The sequence below is a fragment of the Haemaphysalis longicornis genome, unplaced genomic scaffold (genome assembly GCF_048455015.1).
Source record: "Haemaphysalis longicornis isolate Haplotype H1 unplaced genomic scaffold, Haemaphysalis longicornis Haplotype H1 scaffold_6, whole genome shotgun sequence".
NCBI classification, from domain to species: domain Eukaryota; kingdom Metazoa; phylum Arthropoda; class Arachnida; order Ixodida; family Ixodidae; genus Haemaphysalis; species Haemaphysalis longicornis.
The window spans coordinates 151,049,448-151,066,935 of NW_027526407.1; the positions used below are offsets into that span (position 1 = coordinate 151,049,448).

The following is a 17,488-nucleotide window of genomic DNA, read 5'->3' on the forward strand; positions in this document are numbered from 1 at the left end:
TGGAGTGTCTCGCGGGTCGACCAAAGGTTGATCAAGTGTTTGTTAGGTGTCGGAGTGTCGTCCCGGGCGTGAAAATTTCTGGTGGCATGCTTGACCGACCGAGCTATTTTTGTGGCTAACGGTAAAGTGTGCTCGTATTCCGCAATCAGGGAGCGAAAGCGTTCCCAGTCTACTACTGTGCGACGCAATTCGCAACGAGAAGTTGAGTCTGCCAATGCTATCCATATGGGGTAGGGATCGGAACCCATGGGGTCTGTACCACAGCGCCATTGGCGAACTACACTGTTTGAGGTCCACGTGAGGTCGAGGGTAGTGTCCGTCTGATTTGTGTGAAGCCCGTGACGGGTGGGGTAGTCGAGGTCTTTCTGACGTTCCAGCCCTGCTCTGGTAGCGTTATCGACAAGTGCTTCACCGCGAAGGTCCGTTGTATTGTGGAGACAAGCTAGGTGTTTAGCGTTGAAATCTACAACGAGGAGGAGTTTGTCATGCGGCTATTGCTGGCGTAAATTAGGTAGCCAAGAATAATGAATGCCAGGAGTAGCTTGATAATTTGTTGTAGGGCAGGCGTAATGAGATGCTAAGATATGTCTCATCTTGTTAATAGTGCAGCGGACAGCGACTGTTTCCTGCATTTCCGTACAATAAGAAGAGGTATCCACTTGGGTGTATGTCCTTCCTGATTAATATGGCGGCTTTTGCTTCTGTTTTGAATATTTCCCCGCGTTGTTTGTGATGTATGGACGGCACAAAGTAGCCCTGATAACCTGCTATTTTTGGGGTCGTATCTCTCGTTTCCTGAAGCAGGAGTTCGAGGGGCTGACCTGTTGTTCGGAAAAGGTCTCCAAGCTCTGCGGCACTGTACTTGAGAGAACGGCAGTTCCATTGAAGAATGTCAGGGGCGGAATAAGGCTTAAACGAAGCCATGAGCAGTGGTTGCAGGGTTGTGACCAGTAGTCAGGTCTAACTGAATGGCAATGCGTTGTAGAGTCTTCTGAGTCTCAGTTAGCTGTTGCGCTATGTTGCAGCATATCCTGGTGGCATTCGACTGGGAATGTTGCTTCCTCTTTTTTGTGTTTTTCTAACATGGGGAGAATTTTGTGATGAATGGGGGCTGGAGACGAGAAATTGCAGAGGATGTGGTTTGTTGCTTTTCGAGAATGTTGTTTGCTTGAGGCTTGCTTGATGCTTGCTTGAAGGAGAGATTCTATCTGTGTGTGATAATGTGTTTTTTATGTCATTCATTCGTTGCGCATGTTTGCGTTTGCGTAATCAAACTTATTTCTTTAGAGCTGTCATCTCCTCAGCGAATTGTATCTCGGCTTTTTGCCGTGCTTGTTGTAGTTCAGCAGTTATGGGATCATCCTCGTAGCTGACGGCAGATTCCAGCAGCGTGGAGTCTTGACTGAGATAGTTTATCTTTGAAGCTTTCGATGCAACGGGTAAGGGCGAGTCGCTGGGGACTGTAAGTCGCCGTTGACGGTTGCCGTTTTGGTGACGGTTTTGAAAACGGTTTTGTTTCTGGCGTATTTTAGGCATTTCGACGAAGTGAGTGCGAGCTGGACAGTATGGGCTAATGGCGAGGTGTCCGTCTTTTTTACAATGCAGACAGTGCTGCGCCTGTTCCTTATAAAGACACAGACCTGGAGAGTCCTTCAACTCGTGGTATCTACCATATTCGTTACAGATAATAGTTGGGGAAGGACTGCTACACGCCTTATGCCCTGGTTTGTGAAAACGTGTGCAAATTAGTGACTTTGCCTTGTAAATTTGCACACGGTGTAAGAAACAGTGGTAAGTTACAAACCGTGGAACGATGTCAGAAGCGAAGTGGATAAGCACAGTTTCATTATGACCCATGGGGCGTGAAGCGAGTATAGCGACGCCATCAGCTTTAACAGCGCGCATGAGAGTATTGTTATCTGCTCCGGGGTGGCACTTATATAAGACGCCGGGGTGGCACTTATATAAGCAGGTCAGACGAAATAGGGATGACGCTTAATCGTAGAATACGCTCCGCATATACACCGTCGCATGTGGTCACAGTAATGCTATTGGAATTCTTATTAGTTTTCATGATAACATACTTGGTCAGTTGCGGGTCTCCAGGGAGACGGTAGATAGCCTGTTGCAGGAGATGAACGGGTAATGTCATTACGTCGGTGTGCTCCTATCAGTTGAATATTTAAGAAGTGTGCACCGAGCTCACGGCGTTCATCACTGATTCGCTTAGGTGAAGGCACAGGTGGGACCGTTTTGTCCATCTGACGTTGCTGACGACTCCGTGGCCCAAATAAATAAATACATAAATAAATAAATAAATAAATAATAGTATTACACATTTTTGGCCAGAGCGGTGTATACAAGTGAGTTCCTTACACGTCAACTCAGCAATAATGTAGTGTGCTCTTCGTTCCGAGGGCCACTACGCCAGAAGGAATCGAACACCGATCAGAAAGAAGTGTTTGCTGGACTTCATGACATAAGGGCGAGCGCGCATATGCTTTGCAAAGGCCAGGATGACCTCCCATTCCTGGGTAATATATACGTGGATTTATACTGAAAGGAAAATACATAATATATATCAGCATCAGAAGTGCGGCTAAGTTCTACACAGCTACTATTTCACAGCTACGTTATAGCTTAACTCAAATGAAAAGAGTGGGATTGGCTTTGGCCTGTAATAAAGAAGGCCCGCGAAACGTGAAACGAGACTAGAAGTTCCCGAAAACGTGTGGCTTGCCAGCTAGACAGAAAAATTTGCAGCCAAATGTGAGAACGAAGGACAATAGAAATACAAGGTTAATGGTGGCGGTATTGGCGTTTGAGGGAGACATTTAGGGTGATACTGATGAGGATGACGTGTAGAGTGATGCTAAGACGAGATATGCCATCTTATGATTCGTTGATGCACCCAACTAGAATTTCAAGGGCAGGCGTTGAAATATTCAAGCAGTTTTTATGCACCATTGAATTGTAGAGCGGAGTTTGCAATTTTGTACCACACACCATCCACAAAAAAAAATTTAGTACGTTGGAGAGTTCGTGCATTTCACTGCAGGATGGCAGTCTGGAAAAGATTGATGGATTGTAGGATTTAACGCGCCGACTCGAAGCAGGCGATGAGGCCTGCCATAGTTGTGGGCTCGGGGTTATTTTGACCACCTGGGGGACTTTAACGCGCTGCGAAAGGTCTAGAACAGAATAATTGGATCCTTGCGCTTTAATAAGCCCTTGTCGGGTGCATACCTTGTCCACAAGATGATTGCTACGTCTAATGATTCAAGGCTGAATGTTTCAAACATTACATACAAATACGAGTTGCCATTGCTTTCTTGCGGAGAGCCTTTAAACAGGGGTCTACGCTTCTCTTTTATTGTTCCAGCAAAGTGTCGGTGCCCTTTCCATTTTAGCCGCAAGCTTAGCTATTGTGACAGGTAAGTTTGATGTTTTGTGTTCTCTTCGTTTTGTCACAATAATTTCTTATCGAGCGTAGGCTGTAAACTTCTTCAGGATAAGATATCGAAAGCAATCTACCCCCACTTGTAATGTAAAAAAGTTATGATATTATAACAAAAATGCATTCAGGCAAAATCTATCAACAGTGACGGTCCTGGTAGAGGCGGTTGACGGCTTTGCGAATGCTTTGAACGACAAAAGGCAAATTTATTGTAGTTGTCTTGGCATGTGCAAAGCCTTCGATAGAGTCCCTTAGACATAGCTAATTAGTAAGTTGGTACATTTTTGTGTAAACTACAATATAACACAATGATTTAGCGCATACCTAATAGGCAGAACTGAGGACTGGGAGAAAAATGGCTCGAAATAGGAATTACTAGAATTCACATCAGGTTTTTTACGGGGCAGTGTTCTGGGACAAGTGATATTTCTTGTTGATATAATAAATATTGCACAACATATTAACACAGACAACCAACTTTAACTTTTTGCAGACGATTGCCTGCTTCATAAAAAATTAACAATCACATGGTTTCAAAAATCCTTAATGATGCTCTGATGATTGTAGAGCACGGGTGCAAAATACAAAAAAAATTAAATAAAATTAGATAAAATGTTTGCATTTTATGTCACAAAAAGCAAAACATGTTCTTGAGTATACATACTACCCGGGCTCGTCGACACTTGCGTAGTTAATAGGCCTAAATATTTAGGCCTTATTTTTCGTGATCGTAATCGGAAGCAAGGCGTTAAAATATGTTGCTGCCACCACAGAAACTAAACTCCAAGTTTCGCGTATGAAGCTTAAGTTTGATTCGAAAGGCAACTTTATGCGTTAACTTGCGTAGTAGATTTTCTATGACAGCTATTTCACAGCGTTGGGGTTATATTTACGGCTTGCATACCTGCACACTTGTGTAATTTATACTTACACCGGAATTTTATCCACCTTTGCAATAGTAACTCTCTTAACTTTGGACATAACTATGATAATATTAAAAAGTGAAATTAAAAAATCATGTTTAAATAGAGCAGTGCACGGTTTCCATCCTTAACTACACGAAATACCGTAAAGGGTTTTTTATAAAACCACAGGCTTCTACCATGGGGCATTGCTTTGCAGTAACTGAAAGAAACCGGATGTGGTGCAACGAATCGAATAACAAAGTATTTTGCACGCGATGGACCCTGAATTAAAACCAAGCTCCTTCGTAGGCTAGAGACATTAGTATCATCCCCTACGACTGGACACGGCTTACACCAACAGTTACCGTTTTCGCCTCGGACTGACGACCAACCCGTACTGCGATAACTGTACTTCGGTAGAAACCGTGGCAGATAATTTATTAGAATGTGTGGCCTACTTTGCACCAAGATCCCGTTTTTCGCAGATATTGAACGACTAGATCAAAGGCCGGTAACTGTGAAAACTATTATAGGACCGTGGGCTTTACCCTCAAAGCAGTGTCAGTCTTTAAAAAGTTTGTTTTGCTATTTGCAGGACATTGGTCACACTTTAAAATCATGAAATCTGTGACAAAATCTACAAAAACGTCTGTCAAGCCCGTCAAGCCACGCCAGTGTTTTTTTTCTGCCCATCCCTTTATACGGCCTGCTTTCTCTACATCCGCGACCTCTAGCAGAGAAGCATGTAGGCGATTGCAAACGCCGGCCAAACTCGCTGCTCTTTTTCAGTAAATAGCCTTCTCTCTCTCTCCACGAGTCTTCCAGAAACCCATTTTGGACTGGCAAGAGTGGTGGGGAAACCCGTGATAAGTGATGCGAATTCGTGTTAAAATGTCCCCTATTGCACCTTTAGCAAAAGTTGATCACATACATAATCAATGGCGTCCTTTTGTGTCTGACATTTATGCTCATTCGTGTCGTGTTGCCAAGCACTTCCCTCTTGCAGCTAAGACTCAACTAACTTATATGCATCCTTTTAAAGCAAAGCTTTTTACCTTACCCCTAAGGGTTCTTTCGCGGCCATTGGTGTCATCAGAAAACTCCCGCGAACTAATAAAAGAATTTACTGCACCGCCAGGAATCAAACCAGGAACTAACAGAGTAACAAAGCAAGAGCCCGTAGTCTTACCAATTTATCTATGAGCCCACGCGGAAACGGGGAAGACAAGTGGTGCACTGACCAAGCACATCTAAGGATTCTACCCCTGCTGTCTTGCTAAATGCCACGCGATAGTGATTAAAGGAAGCTCACACCAACGCATGGGGTCCCACTTCTAGTACGCCGATGGGCCTGTGGCCTCTAGTGTTCATGTCAAAAATATCAGTTCCTTCTCGTCCGCCCTCACACCATACAACACCTCAAGGGCCACATTCAAATACTCCTTGATGGCCAGGCCATCACTCCAAGCTCTAGCATCAGAATCCTGGGCCTACATCTTCAGGCCAACAACAAGAGTGACGTATCCTTGCATTGCCTCAAACACAGCATCAATAAATTATACACATTATAAGGCGAGTTGCCACCAAGGAACGAGGCCTCAAGGAATCCGATACCTTTCGATTAATTCAAGCTTTTGTCCTCTCGAGAATCACTTACACCAACCCCCTGTTTTCTTCTCGGCAAGGAGGACATAAAGATGCTTTATATAATGATTAGAAAGGCGGTTGAGCAAGCCATTGGTCTTCCCATGAGTGCGTCCACAGAGAGGCTGCTTAGCACGGGGCTCTACATCAAGGTGGAAGAGCTGATAGAAGGTCATCTTTTTATCCAGAAGCTCCGAATGAGCAGAACAGCGGTGGGGCACCGCATCTTTCACAAGATTGGCTGGGTAGCCCAGAAAGTCACTCCGCTTGATGTTCTCCTGGGATTTTGGCGACAAGATATAAATAGTCCCCCTTTGCTTAGAAGTATGAACCCCTCAGATGACGAGGGTCGCCGACAAGCACGGGCTCAAGTGCTCAACACCACCCTCAGTGGGGATCATGCAGTTATCTACACAGACGCCTCCCAGCATCGAGGGCAGCAGTACGCCATCATTGTGGCTACCTCCAGAACCAACCTCCCTGCTTGTGCCTCAGTCGAGACCGAAGCCATGATGGCAGCAAAAGAGGCAGCCATCGCCTTGGCTCTCAACCAGAGGTTCGTAAGGTAGTCACCAATTCCCAACAAGCCTACCGGAATGTCGGGTTTGGTGTCCCGACCTTCACTCGGGTTTGGTGTCCCGACCTTCACCCACTCCCCAAATGATTCCATTCAGCTCATCCGGACACCCGCTCACGCTTCCATGGAGGGCAACGAATACGCCCACCAAGCCTGTACTCCGCCCGAGGAGAATCACCCGCCTGTCTCGTTCAGGGACATAACCCAGAATTATCTCCTTCTGAGGCAGACCCTACCTTCGCCTTACCCTGACCTCTCCATCGAACGACAAACTACCGAACGGCTTATACAATCCGGCTCGTTCCCACACCGGACGCGTCTTCACCTAATGCACCCGAATCGCTAAGATGCTGAATGTAAATTTTGCTCATAAGTAGGAACACTGTGCCGATAATCGGGGTGTGCGACTTTAGCCCAGAGCACCGTCCTCTCTTTCCGTCAACTACCGAACAAAAGCAATGGAAGATGCTGCTGTCCAGACCCTCTCTGCCTACCCAGCTTCAGCCGGTGGACAGAGCACAGGCGGCGGGGACTGCATATCGGCTACAGTGAGGAAGGAACAACTCCCCTGGACCGCACTCCGGGCCGTTCATAAATCTCAATAGAAGTATTTCCTCCTCCTGCATTTCTTCGTCTTCCTCCTGCTCCTGCTCCGTCTCTGCCGCCGATCTCGTCGCCTCCGTCCACGACGGCAGCGACGGAGAAGTGAGATCGTCTGACACCGTGTTTTGAGCTTTAATTTTACAAAAATGTTTCCGCTCATGTGCTACACCGATACAACTCAACCAACCGCCGTTTATGCATCATGCATTAATTTAACCTGAACAAGAATGTCTCTTTGAAGTAATAGAGGGTGTGGTTAAGTGCATTTCACTTCTCTCTGGTTTCACGATTTGTAGAGCGACGTGAGTAAATTTAGGTGATGTCGCATGGGTGCCGTTTAGGTGATGTTGTGGGTGCCGTTTACAGCTTTGCTTTCCAACCACATTCACAAAGTGTATTGGCGCCAGTTTTTTATGTGTGTGGCATTTTTCGCATATCTGGCGTGCTGTGCAACAAGCTACGTGGCTAGTGATGCTGCAAAGTCCCCTTTTTGCACAGCGAGCAGGGCTTCGCAATGAGGAGAAAAGAATGGGGGCAATAGTTTCAGGAAGGGCTTAGCGGACCACCGAAATGCCCTCAAACCCAAGGGGTCCGCGGACCCCCATTTCAATACCATTGATATAGACAATGTCTTATGCGGACAAAGGCTCGAGGAAGTGGTTCAAAGTAATAAGTTGTGCATGCATGCACATATTTAGGGCACAGTTTCAGATTTTCCTACGCACGTAAATATAAATATAGGATTTCAAAATCTTGTAACCATTGAATTTTAATTCCTTTTAGAAGATTCTCAGCCATACGGGCCTCATCGGCTTTAGCTCGGTGTACGGCTTTGTATCACCCGCGGATTGCCCCTTCTAAAGCTGCAAAGAGTTGCATATTCTACCATATGGGCCGACCTATAACTTCATAATATAATAATTTATATAGGATAAGATTTATAAAGATTGATTTGATTGATTGTGGGGTTTAACGCGTCGACGCAACGCAGGCGATGAGGCGCGCCGTAGTGGAGGGCTCCGGATTAATTTTGACCACCTGGGGATCTTTATCGTGCGCCGAAATCTCGTACACACGGGCGTTTTTGCTTTTCGCCTCCATCATAAAAGCGGCCGCCGCGGCCAGGAATCGAGCCCGCGACCTCGTGCTCAGCAGCGCAACGCCTTAGCCACTCAGCCACCGCGGCGGGTAGATTTATACAGGGTGTACAGTGTATGTGGTCGTTGGAACCCGTATGGTAACATGTGGGTGGTGCTCTCATGGGCCCGTACTATAAGATCCCGTAAAATCCATATGGATCCCTGTACAAATTTTTACGGGCGTATGAAAATTCTATGCACCTTAAATAAAAGTCACAGATTTTTGCAATAGGTAGGCCGCATGTTGTGTTAGGTTTTTTTATTCTAGTTAAGTATAGCCATTTATTGTATTTACGGTGTAGATGCTTCGCTGCTAATAAAGAACACACCAGACTGTTTCTAGCCGTTCGTGCAAGAAAACGATGCAATGCTACGTTTCTTCACGATGCAATGCTATGGGGGTACGTTTCCTTTCGCACTGAATGCGTGATGGAGCCTGGAGGATAATTTCACGCTTCAAAGGCAGGCGACATAACATGTTGTGAAGCCACGCTTGCACAGGCTAGTTCAGAATTCGCACGAGCACGCCCCTTAGGGAGCATGTGTCAAAATTATACAGTGCGCGTCTCACGCACTTCGCCGAAAACGTACGCGATTGGAGCTGAACAGTGATGTCAAGGGTCTCTTTTAGCAGTCGACAGCATACCATAGGTGAACTTGTTGAATGTCCTTGTTAAAGCGGAGTCCTTGGGCGTGAGCGAACATTCGAATGCAATTTCAGAAACTGAATTGCCATATTTTGTAACTGACACGCCTTGCTCCTGATCCTCAGCGGTACATATAGTGTCAGTCGCGTGTATATTTCTGTGCCCCATACGCAATCCGCGAGTTTTTATGACAACGCGTTCTTGCTAGAAAGCTGTAAAACAGTTACATAAAGAGAGACAAGGCGACAGGCGTTGCTTCATCTGACTGTGTAGTTGTCCATTTTGTTGAGGTATTTGCTCTTCAATATTTTGAAGTAACGCACTAAACATAACATTTTATTCATAGAAAGCGCTTGTACCGTCTCTTTAGGTTCCTGTGTACAGATTTTTTCTCGGTTCAGAACAAATGTGTCACGTGATTCAAACAGTGAAATTTTAGTCTTTCCGTCCGGTAACGTCGACCGGTAAACAGATCGGGGATGCAGTTTCTTTGTTGATTTCAATATTGTAATTTTGTATGCTGTTTCTCAGTCCGTGTGAGTTCCGGTCTTTATCTTTACTTTAATGAATTATTCCATGTCATTTCTATATGTTTTGTTATGCGTATGTTGGCGTAAATGCTCGTATAAAGGCAATATTCATCACCCTGTATTGTCATTTCCTTAGGTCACCGTTTTCGCGAGACTTTCCTTCGTTACTCTCGTGGTTTCTCACTGTTTCCAATTTTATTTCAGAACTCATGCATAGCCCGTATTGTTTCTCACAAACAAGACCTTTTTTGCAAGTGCGCGAAAAACAAGGCATACTAATCACGATTCATTTTTCAGTCTTTGAAGTTCCCCTTCTGTGGTGCAATATTCTAATTGGCTTCGGTGGAACCCTCTACACTGCTCTGGTAAGTCCAGGTACCTGTAGATGTAAATAAGCAGCAAATAGAACCGGAAAAATAACAGCACACAGTAACTGAAATGATTTTGCAAACGCCACCGTGAGTCTTTTCGCGAACAGTATCTGCACGGACGAAGAATCCGAACAGCAGTATTAGCTGGCCCGTTGAAGGTGGGAGCCAAAGGTTTTTGCAAGGAAACGTTTGACATCTACTTAGAATGACTGAAAAACCTATACCGCTTCTCCAGAACTCTTTGAATTGAGAAAAATGTCGTGGTGGTCCGGGTGACAACCGAGAATCAAAGCGTATCTAGGGTAGTTGCTCCATAAACTAAGTAAACCAGGCAGCTGGTCACGAGCAGCGTGCGAGAGAATGGCTGACAAGTAGAAGTAAATCATACGCCCGATGAAAAATTTTTAAAGACGAGAGTCTTTCGTTGGCTACTTGAAGGCGAACATTTTGGACTTTTTGTCTGTATGTGTGCATGCATGTCCCTCTATTCAGTCGGCCGTCCAAAGGGACACAGATGCAACACAATAGGTACATATACTCACTTCAAAAGCTAAACGGCTAAGCCCGCTGGCAATGTTCATACTTGTCGACATTGTTAAGCCAAAACAAAATATTCCATATATCTGCGGTATAGAATCGATAGATAAGTAGTATTTGCAATGTTGCTTTATTAAAAATAAAAAAAACGGTCAATTTTTGTGATAGCAAATGAAATACTACATCTGCTGTATCACACGGCTGCTTGGTATCACTTAAGCCTCAATAGCTCGTGGCGGCATTCCAAGTTGTACAACAGTAATAAAACATTGTAGATGTCAGTTTTCATGTGGCGGTTGGAAAGCACCTGGACTGCGTGATCGATTCACGCGCGTCTCCACCATACGGCAGCGCTCGCATCAAGGCATTCGACGTGAAGCAGTGGAACGCGGTAAATTTAAATTGTCTTGAGCAACCCGCTAGCGTGTTTATGTTGGGAGGAGAGAAACGGGACAGGAACAGCGTCAGAGGTGGAAGGGAAGGAGAAGGGAGGCATTTACTTGGCGTCAGATGACTATAGTCTTTTGTCGACATTGCAACGAAGTGAGCAGATATGGGGCAAATTTTTTTTTATTCACCTCACTACCGTACCCAGTGCTTCAAGCTTCCAATGGGATAGAGGCCATATCACAGCCGTCAAGAATGAAAAAAGTATTACCAGGCGTTCCTCCCCACTGACGAACGGGAGTAAAAATAGGTTCGTATTGTTACGGAGGGGAATGTGTGAAAATAAAGGTGTATTTCACAGACGTATGGTCAGGGAAGCGAGCACCGTGTTGGACCTAGGAGGAACCTCTTCTACTCATATGAGCCCTACCACGTTTACTAATGAACTCATACTTCTAGCGAACTTTAACACAGGACGAAGAAAGAAAAGACGAAACACACGCTAGACTTCAACTTGGTGTATGCAAAAGCCAACAGTAAAGCACGCATATGTGTAGATGATTCAAAAAAACAAAAACAAGCACATGATTCCGCGGAAATGAAATGAAACGGCACAATGTTTGTGGTTTTTTTTTTCGAATCATGTACATATATGCATGTTTTCCTGTTCCCTTTTCCATAAACAAAGTTGAAGTCTAGCTTGTGTTCTGTCTTTTGTTTCTTCGTCTTGTGTTACAGTTCGCTAGAAGTATGAGTTCATTAGTAAACAGTAACCAACTCGCCCAACTCTCCGCATTATTGCCCTAGCACGTGTCCGCAATGCTTGCGGCTAAGTACTACCTTCCCGTTCTTTGGCGGCTGACAAACTAACATAAACCCCGCTGCAAAAAGCACCGTCTCGGTGCTTCCCACGGCGATGTTGTGTGAAGGCGATGGTACGGCTTGAGGCGCGAAAAGTGGAAGATGCCTGGTTTGCAGGTACCGGGATGGTATGTTGGCGAAGAGGCGGCCGGGGATATTTCGTATGTGAGTGGGGTCAATTGACGGATCACACGGTAGTGTCCCGAGTAATGGAACACCAGTTTTTCATAGAGCCCCACGTGGCGGGACGGGGACCACAAACGACACGATTCCCACGCGAGAACTGAAAGTCTCCGCGCCGGGAATCATAAAGCGCCTTTTGGGAGAACTGCGATGAGCAGAGGCGAGAGCGGGGAAATTGTCGAGCATGGTAGGCAAGGTCCACTGCGGCTCGGGCATATTCGGAAGTTGGAACTGAAGGAGGCAAAATAGTGTCCAGTGGCAAAGCGGGGGCGCGACCGTAGAGGAGGTAAAAAAGGCGAATATCCAGGGTTGTCTTGACGGGACGAATTGTACGCAAATGGGACGTACGGTAAAGCCACGTCCCAGTCACGATGGTCGTCGGAGACATACATTGATATGATGTCTGTAGGTGTTCTGTTGAGTGTCTCAGTGAGACCATTTTGTATGAGGGTGTAAGAAGTCGCGATCTTGTGTTGCGTTGAGGAAGCAGAAAGAATATCGGCGACAACGCAAGAAAAGAAATAGCAGCCCCGATCACTAAGGAGCTGGTGAGGAGCGCCATGATGAAGGATGACGACATGGAAAAAAAATCGGCAGCGTCAGAGGCACAGCTGATGGGGAAAGCGCGTGTGATGGCGGAACGTGTGTCGTAATGAGTGGCGACCGCGATCCACGCGTTGCCCGAAGCGCACACCGGGAAAGGACCAAGGAGATCGACGCATACACGAAAAAAATGGTTCGAAGGGGTATGTCCGATGGTTGGAGCAAGCCTGCTGGGGATGTTGTAGGCGTTTTACGGCGTTGGCAGAAGTCGCAACTCGCAAGAGGCCCCAACACGCCGTACAGACTGATAAAGGCCTGGCCAGAAGTAGCGACGACGCACATGGTCTTAGGTGCGGGAAACTCGGAGGTGGCGTGCCGTGGATAATTCATGGAGTTGCTGGAGAACGCCCAAGTGCAGATGTTCAGGGAGGACGCGAAGCAGCTCTGGACCCTCGGGGCGGATGTTGTAGCGATAGAGGACCCCATTGCGTAACTTGAAGAGGCGCACTGAAGGGTCATGGGAGGCAGAGTTCAGACGGTTGATAATTGCGCCCAGAGATGGATCTCGGCGCTGCTCGCCCCAAGGCGCAACCAATCCGGTATTGCAAGTACACTACGTGAGTTTCTCGAAACAGCAGGGTCGGCGTTGTCAACCGGATAACGAGACAGGCAATAGGCGTCTTGATGAAAGCGGCCGGTCTTATAAACTATGGTGTATGAATACTCCTGCACACGCAGAGCCCAGCGACCTAGGCGTCCCGTTGGATCTGTTAGAGAGGAAAGCCAACAGAGCGCGTGGGGGTCGGTTAAGCGGGATTCACACTACGGAGAAACCCTCTCTTTCTGGCCCGCGGGACCCGCTCACGTGACCGGTTTTAGGCACCGCTCCTCGGTGGAGATCGCCCGCGGAGGCTCCGGGAAAGGAAATGGCTCCGCATGTTTTCGCTTGGCGGCGGCGGCCCTCCGCAGGGAATGGAACGTGAGTTTCGCACATAGGGTGGCACTGAGTCTGGCAGCGCGTGGTCACTGCGGTAACGTGTTTTATGTTGAAGGGCGGCTTTTTCGACGTGGTCTGGTCGACAGGTGCCCCGCTTGGGATATCGTTATTACTGCAGGTACTGTTATCGGCAAAACAGGGAGAACAGCGCTTTGGCGTTTGGGGGCGCTATGGCGAACGAGAGCAAGGCAAAAAATTACGCCCACCTCCCCTCGCGGGAACCCTGGTGTGATGCGACGCTGAATGGGGTTCCATTGTGCGTTTCCGTTGGGTCGACTACTCGAATCGCGTTAGCAATCGTCGGGTAATGCGAAAGAGAGAGAGTGTGAGAGCGAGAAAGCGTAGCGCGTACGTTCGTTGACTGAGAGACCGGCCGGAGCGTGGCACTCCGCTTATATGCGCAGCGCGCCCTAAGGAAAGGAGACCGCGGAGAGAGAGGGCGCTGCACATGAGCACAGCGCGCTTGCGCCGAGCGCAGCACCGCCCACCGGCGGAGTGAGATTGCGCGCCGCATTGCGCGCGCCACAGATGTTGGGGGAGAGGGCGCGCTATCACGGCGAGAGGAGGAGGGGCGCAGCGGTGCGGACAACAACGACGGACGCACGCAGGAAGGACAGGGCCGCCGACAAGAGATGCTGTCAGCGTCACGTAAAAAAAACCGTCCCGCAGGGGGCCTACCACAGAATCGCCTCGCTTCCTCAGCGGTGTCATCTGCTAGTCACTCCGCGTAGCTCCGCACGTGTGGATACGCCGCCAATCCATACAATCCTGTCACGTGCTATTGACGTCACATATCCGCCCGCCTTCTCGGGCCTCCTCCACCGTCGTGTGAATCCCGCTTTATCGCCGAAAAGGTGCATCCATACCGATACGGGCGAAAATTTGCGACAGCCCACACCAACGCCCGGCGCGTATATGCGTTTCCTAGTCAGTACAGCCAGCCGTCACCTGAGCGTGCTTATGGGATAAGCGTACCTTATGGGATCACGGCATAAGCGTACCTAAATCGTAGAGAACTACCCGAACTGAAATACATAACAGCCACAACGTGCCTGCAATGATTGAAAACCACGATATAGAAAAATATTCGACACAAATAGCCGAAATCGCCCTAAAAGGGGAAAACCCGCAAGAACGTTCAAGAAGCAATAGCTGAAACTGACCAAAAGGCAACGCAAATACCCGAAATCTCATTTAAAATGCATAAAGATATCATAAATACACTACATGCGTGATAACAAACGTCAATATTGAAATATGACAAGCCTTGAAAATCAAAAACGCGGTAACGGGATTTGAACCGGGTTAGGATGTTCGCTTCGCAGAAGCAGAACCACTACACTACGAGACCAAGCGGTTCTGAACGATTAAAGTCAAGGCCATATGCACGTGGACATAGTTTCAAACATGCCCCTAGATGGCGCCATGCGTCGCTTGGCTGTGCTGACTAGGAAACGCCTATACGCATCCCGGTGCGATGCTTTTATCTGCATTTATCCCGGAGTTATTATATACTTAGCTAATTAGGTAGTAAATGTATCAAAAGTAAAAATAACCTCCTTTCAACAAAGGAGCCCGGGGGGGGGGGGGGTGGTATAAAGTGAAGAAAAACGTAATTTTTTGTCTTGTGTTTCCGAGGCAGCTAGCGCTGACCCAAAGTAGCAATATAGATTTTAGTTCAAGGTCAAGGCGTTTAAATCGGTCACTGAGATATTTATTTCTTGGCATAGAGAAGCGGCGGCATTCAAATAAGTAAGGTTCTGGGAAGTCTCGTTTATTACAAGTCACGCTAGCGTATGTCGTTACCAATCAAGACCTGCTTAAATACGAGTTTGATTTAAGAAGTCGGCATCTCGGGGCTCTGAAGGGCACTTCACACTGGCGGGAAGAGCAGAGAAATACATTCTCCGTAAATTTTAGGTGCTCATACTCCGGTATATCCAGGATAGCGTGCGATCGACCGCTGTTCCGGAAATCGCGTTGTAAGCAGGCTGCGGTTATGTATGTGAGATTGTGGCAGACATGCAACATCTGGCAAAGTAAAATTAGAACAGGTGAAGCATCTAAAGCTGATTTAGCCCATTAACCGCTTGTTAAGTAACTTATTCAAGTCGCGCAGAGATTGTGTTTGCGGAAAAAAGTCCCAGGAGATCTTGACATTATTAGATTTCTCATTTTCTTCAGTGAAAGTACAAACATACAGACAGTCCGTTATTAAAACTACATGTGCAGGAGAACTGATAATTGTTCCCATTTCCAAAGCCATGGCCAGAAGTTCTGCGTCGGTAATGAGTGTGTAATATCGCAATCTAAAGGAGAAACTCTAATCCAGGTAGCCAAAGCATATTTCCTACAGCAGCTTCAGATCTAAGTTGAGAACCGTCGGTGGAAATAGAACGTAGCGAGGAAGCTCGCCAACGTGATCACTTTAATATGCGTCCAGGCGATTCTTTATTATGCATCCAGGCAGCAGTTTGGCATTGTTCGGAAATAAGCTATCCACCTGAAAAACACTTGATTACGCCCTGCTTGTAGCGTTTTTGTAGAGAAAAGGGCACCGCCGACTCGGCAAAGCATCTAATTTACAAAGAAAAGTTCAGGGCTTCGAACCCAAGACCACACACGTAACTAGAAAGCGAGAGGTTGCCGTAACAATATCGCCTCCGCTATTGTTTATTTAAATTAGTAAATTCAGTTATTTTTTTAAATATTTTAAAATAACACAATATTTAAATAGGTTGTCAAACCTAAGCAGTCCTGTTAATGTATTGACAGTGATCGATATATCTCGAGTAAGAATATAAAAAGCACTTTTTGAAATGTTTTTCACGGTTCTATTATTCTTGTGTTTTCATGTTAGAGAACATTAAAAGAAAGCGTATGCAATAGCGGAGAATTCTGTAAGCTAGAGCAGAGGCCAATGACCTGCTAATTGAGACGGGCAGAAATACCTTCGCATTGTACCGTAAACACGCGATGTTTTGTTATTTCTTCAATTAACACACAGAGATATTTTACCGAGGTTCCCGTGTTACAAGGCGGCAAAACAAAGTTGTCATTTGGACGTGTGCGGATAATCACAATAATTATTTTGTATTATCTTACGCGGGTTTCGAAAACCTATCAGTTTACATTTTTTTATGTTAACTTTCATTAGGATTCCTTTGAAGCAATCGCATCCAATGTGACTAAGGAGACAGTTTCCAATCTGCGTGACCAAGCTAATATTGCTTTCTAGATAAACATGTGCAAAAATATATTGTACATTAACCTTTGGGAAACCTTTGAAGCCTTTACACATTAAAGGATAACTTTAGGAGTGGCCTCCAGTTACTCTTAAACGCATTTTGTGAGTGTCGAATTGAACGCGGTATCCCTTTTCTGTGTGTTGATTCTTTCCCCGCACGGTGCGGAGTAGGAAAAAGAAATTAAAAATAGTAATTGAGACGTAAGATTTTTCGAACTGTACTTTTCACGGCTTCCTGTTATCTCGTTACGGTACAAAATTTTCTAACATAATGTACACTTTGCACATGTGCCATCATTGCTAATAAGAAGGCAATAGCGCGAAATTTGCACAGTTGATCTGCCATGCTATATGAATTTATTTCAGTGTTGAGTTAAGTTCAGAAATGGCGACGGTCTTTCAATAAAAGCATGAAAGGCGCTTTCTGCAAATCTTTGCTGCCGTCTCGAATATAGTGCCAGTGGCGTCCGGGGTCTTTTCTCGTGTTGTCGCGTTTTGTTTTCGTGCTAGAAAACATGCAAAGTTAGATGGGCTGCCAGGTGGCGCAACTTTCAGTTTAATTATCAGAAATTTGTTATGCGGGATTTTGGAACCACCGGTACACACGTGATTAGTGAGTAAGCGAGTGAAAGAACTTTATTAGGGGTCTGGCGATGACGCGATCTCAACGCGCACCCGGCTGGTCCCACGTCGGCACCGGCAGGTCTAGCCCACCGGTCCGGTCGCGGGCACGCCAGGCTGCCAGGATTTGCTTGTCTAGAGCAGGGCTACGTAGAAGAGAGTCCCACTCCTCCTTTCTGAACTTGGGGTATTCCGACCCGCACTCCCAGAGCATCTTAGCTAGAGTAGAGGTCTGTGCG

The 17,488-nt window shown here is 46.4% G+C and overlaps 1 protein-coding gene across 1 annotated transcript in view; it reads left to right on the forward strand.

The window, feature by feature from the left end:
• The window catches only part of LOC144141988 (sodium-coupled monocarboxylate transporter 1-like), a 211,098-nt gene that overhangs the window by 66,599 nt on the left and 127,011 nt on the right, over positions 1-17,488 (forward strand). The window contains exons 3-4 of the mRNA XM_077673418.1: positions 3,383-3,434; positions 9,800-9,867. Of these exons, the coding sequence (XP_077529544.1) occupies positions 3,383-3,434; positions 9,800-9,867 (120 nt within the window). The remainder of the gene's footprint in view (positions 1-3,382; positions 3,435-9,799; positions 9,868-17,488) is intronic.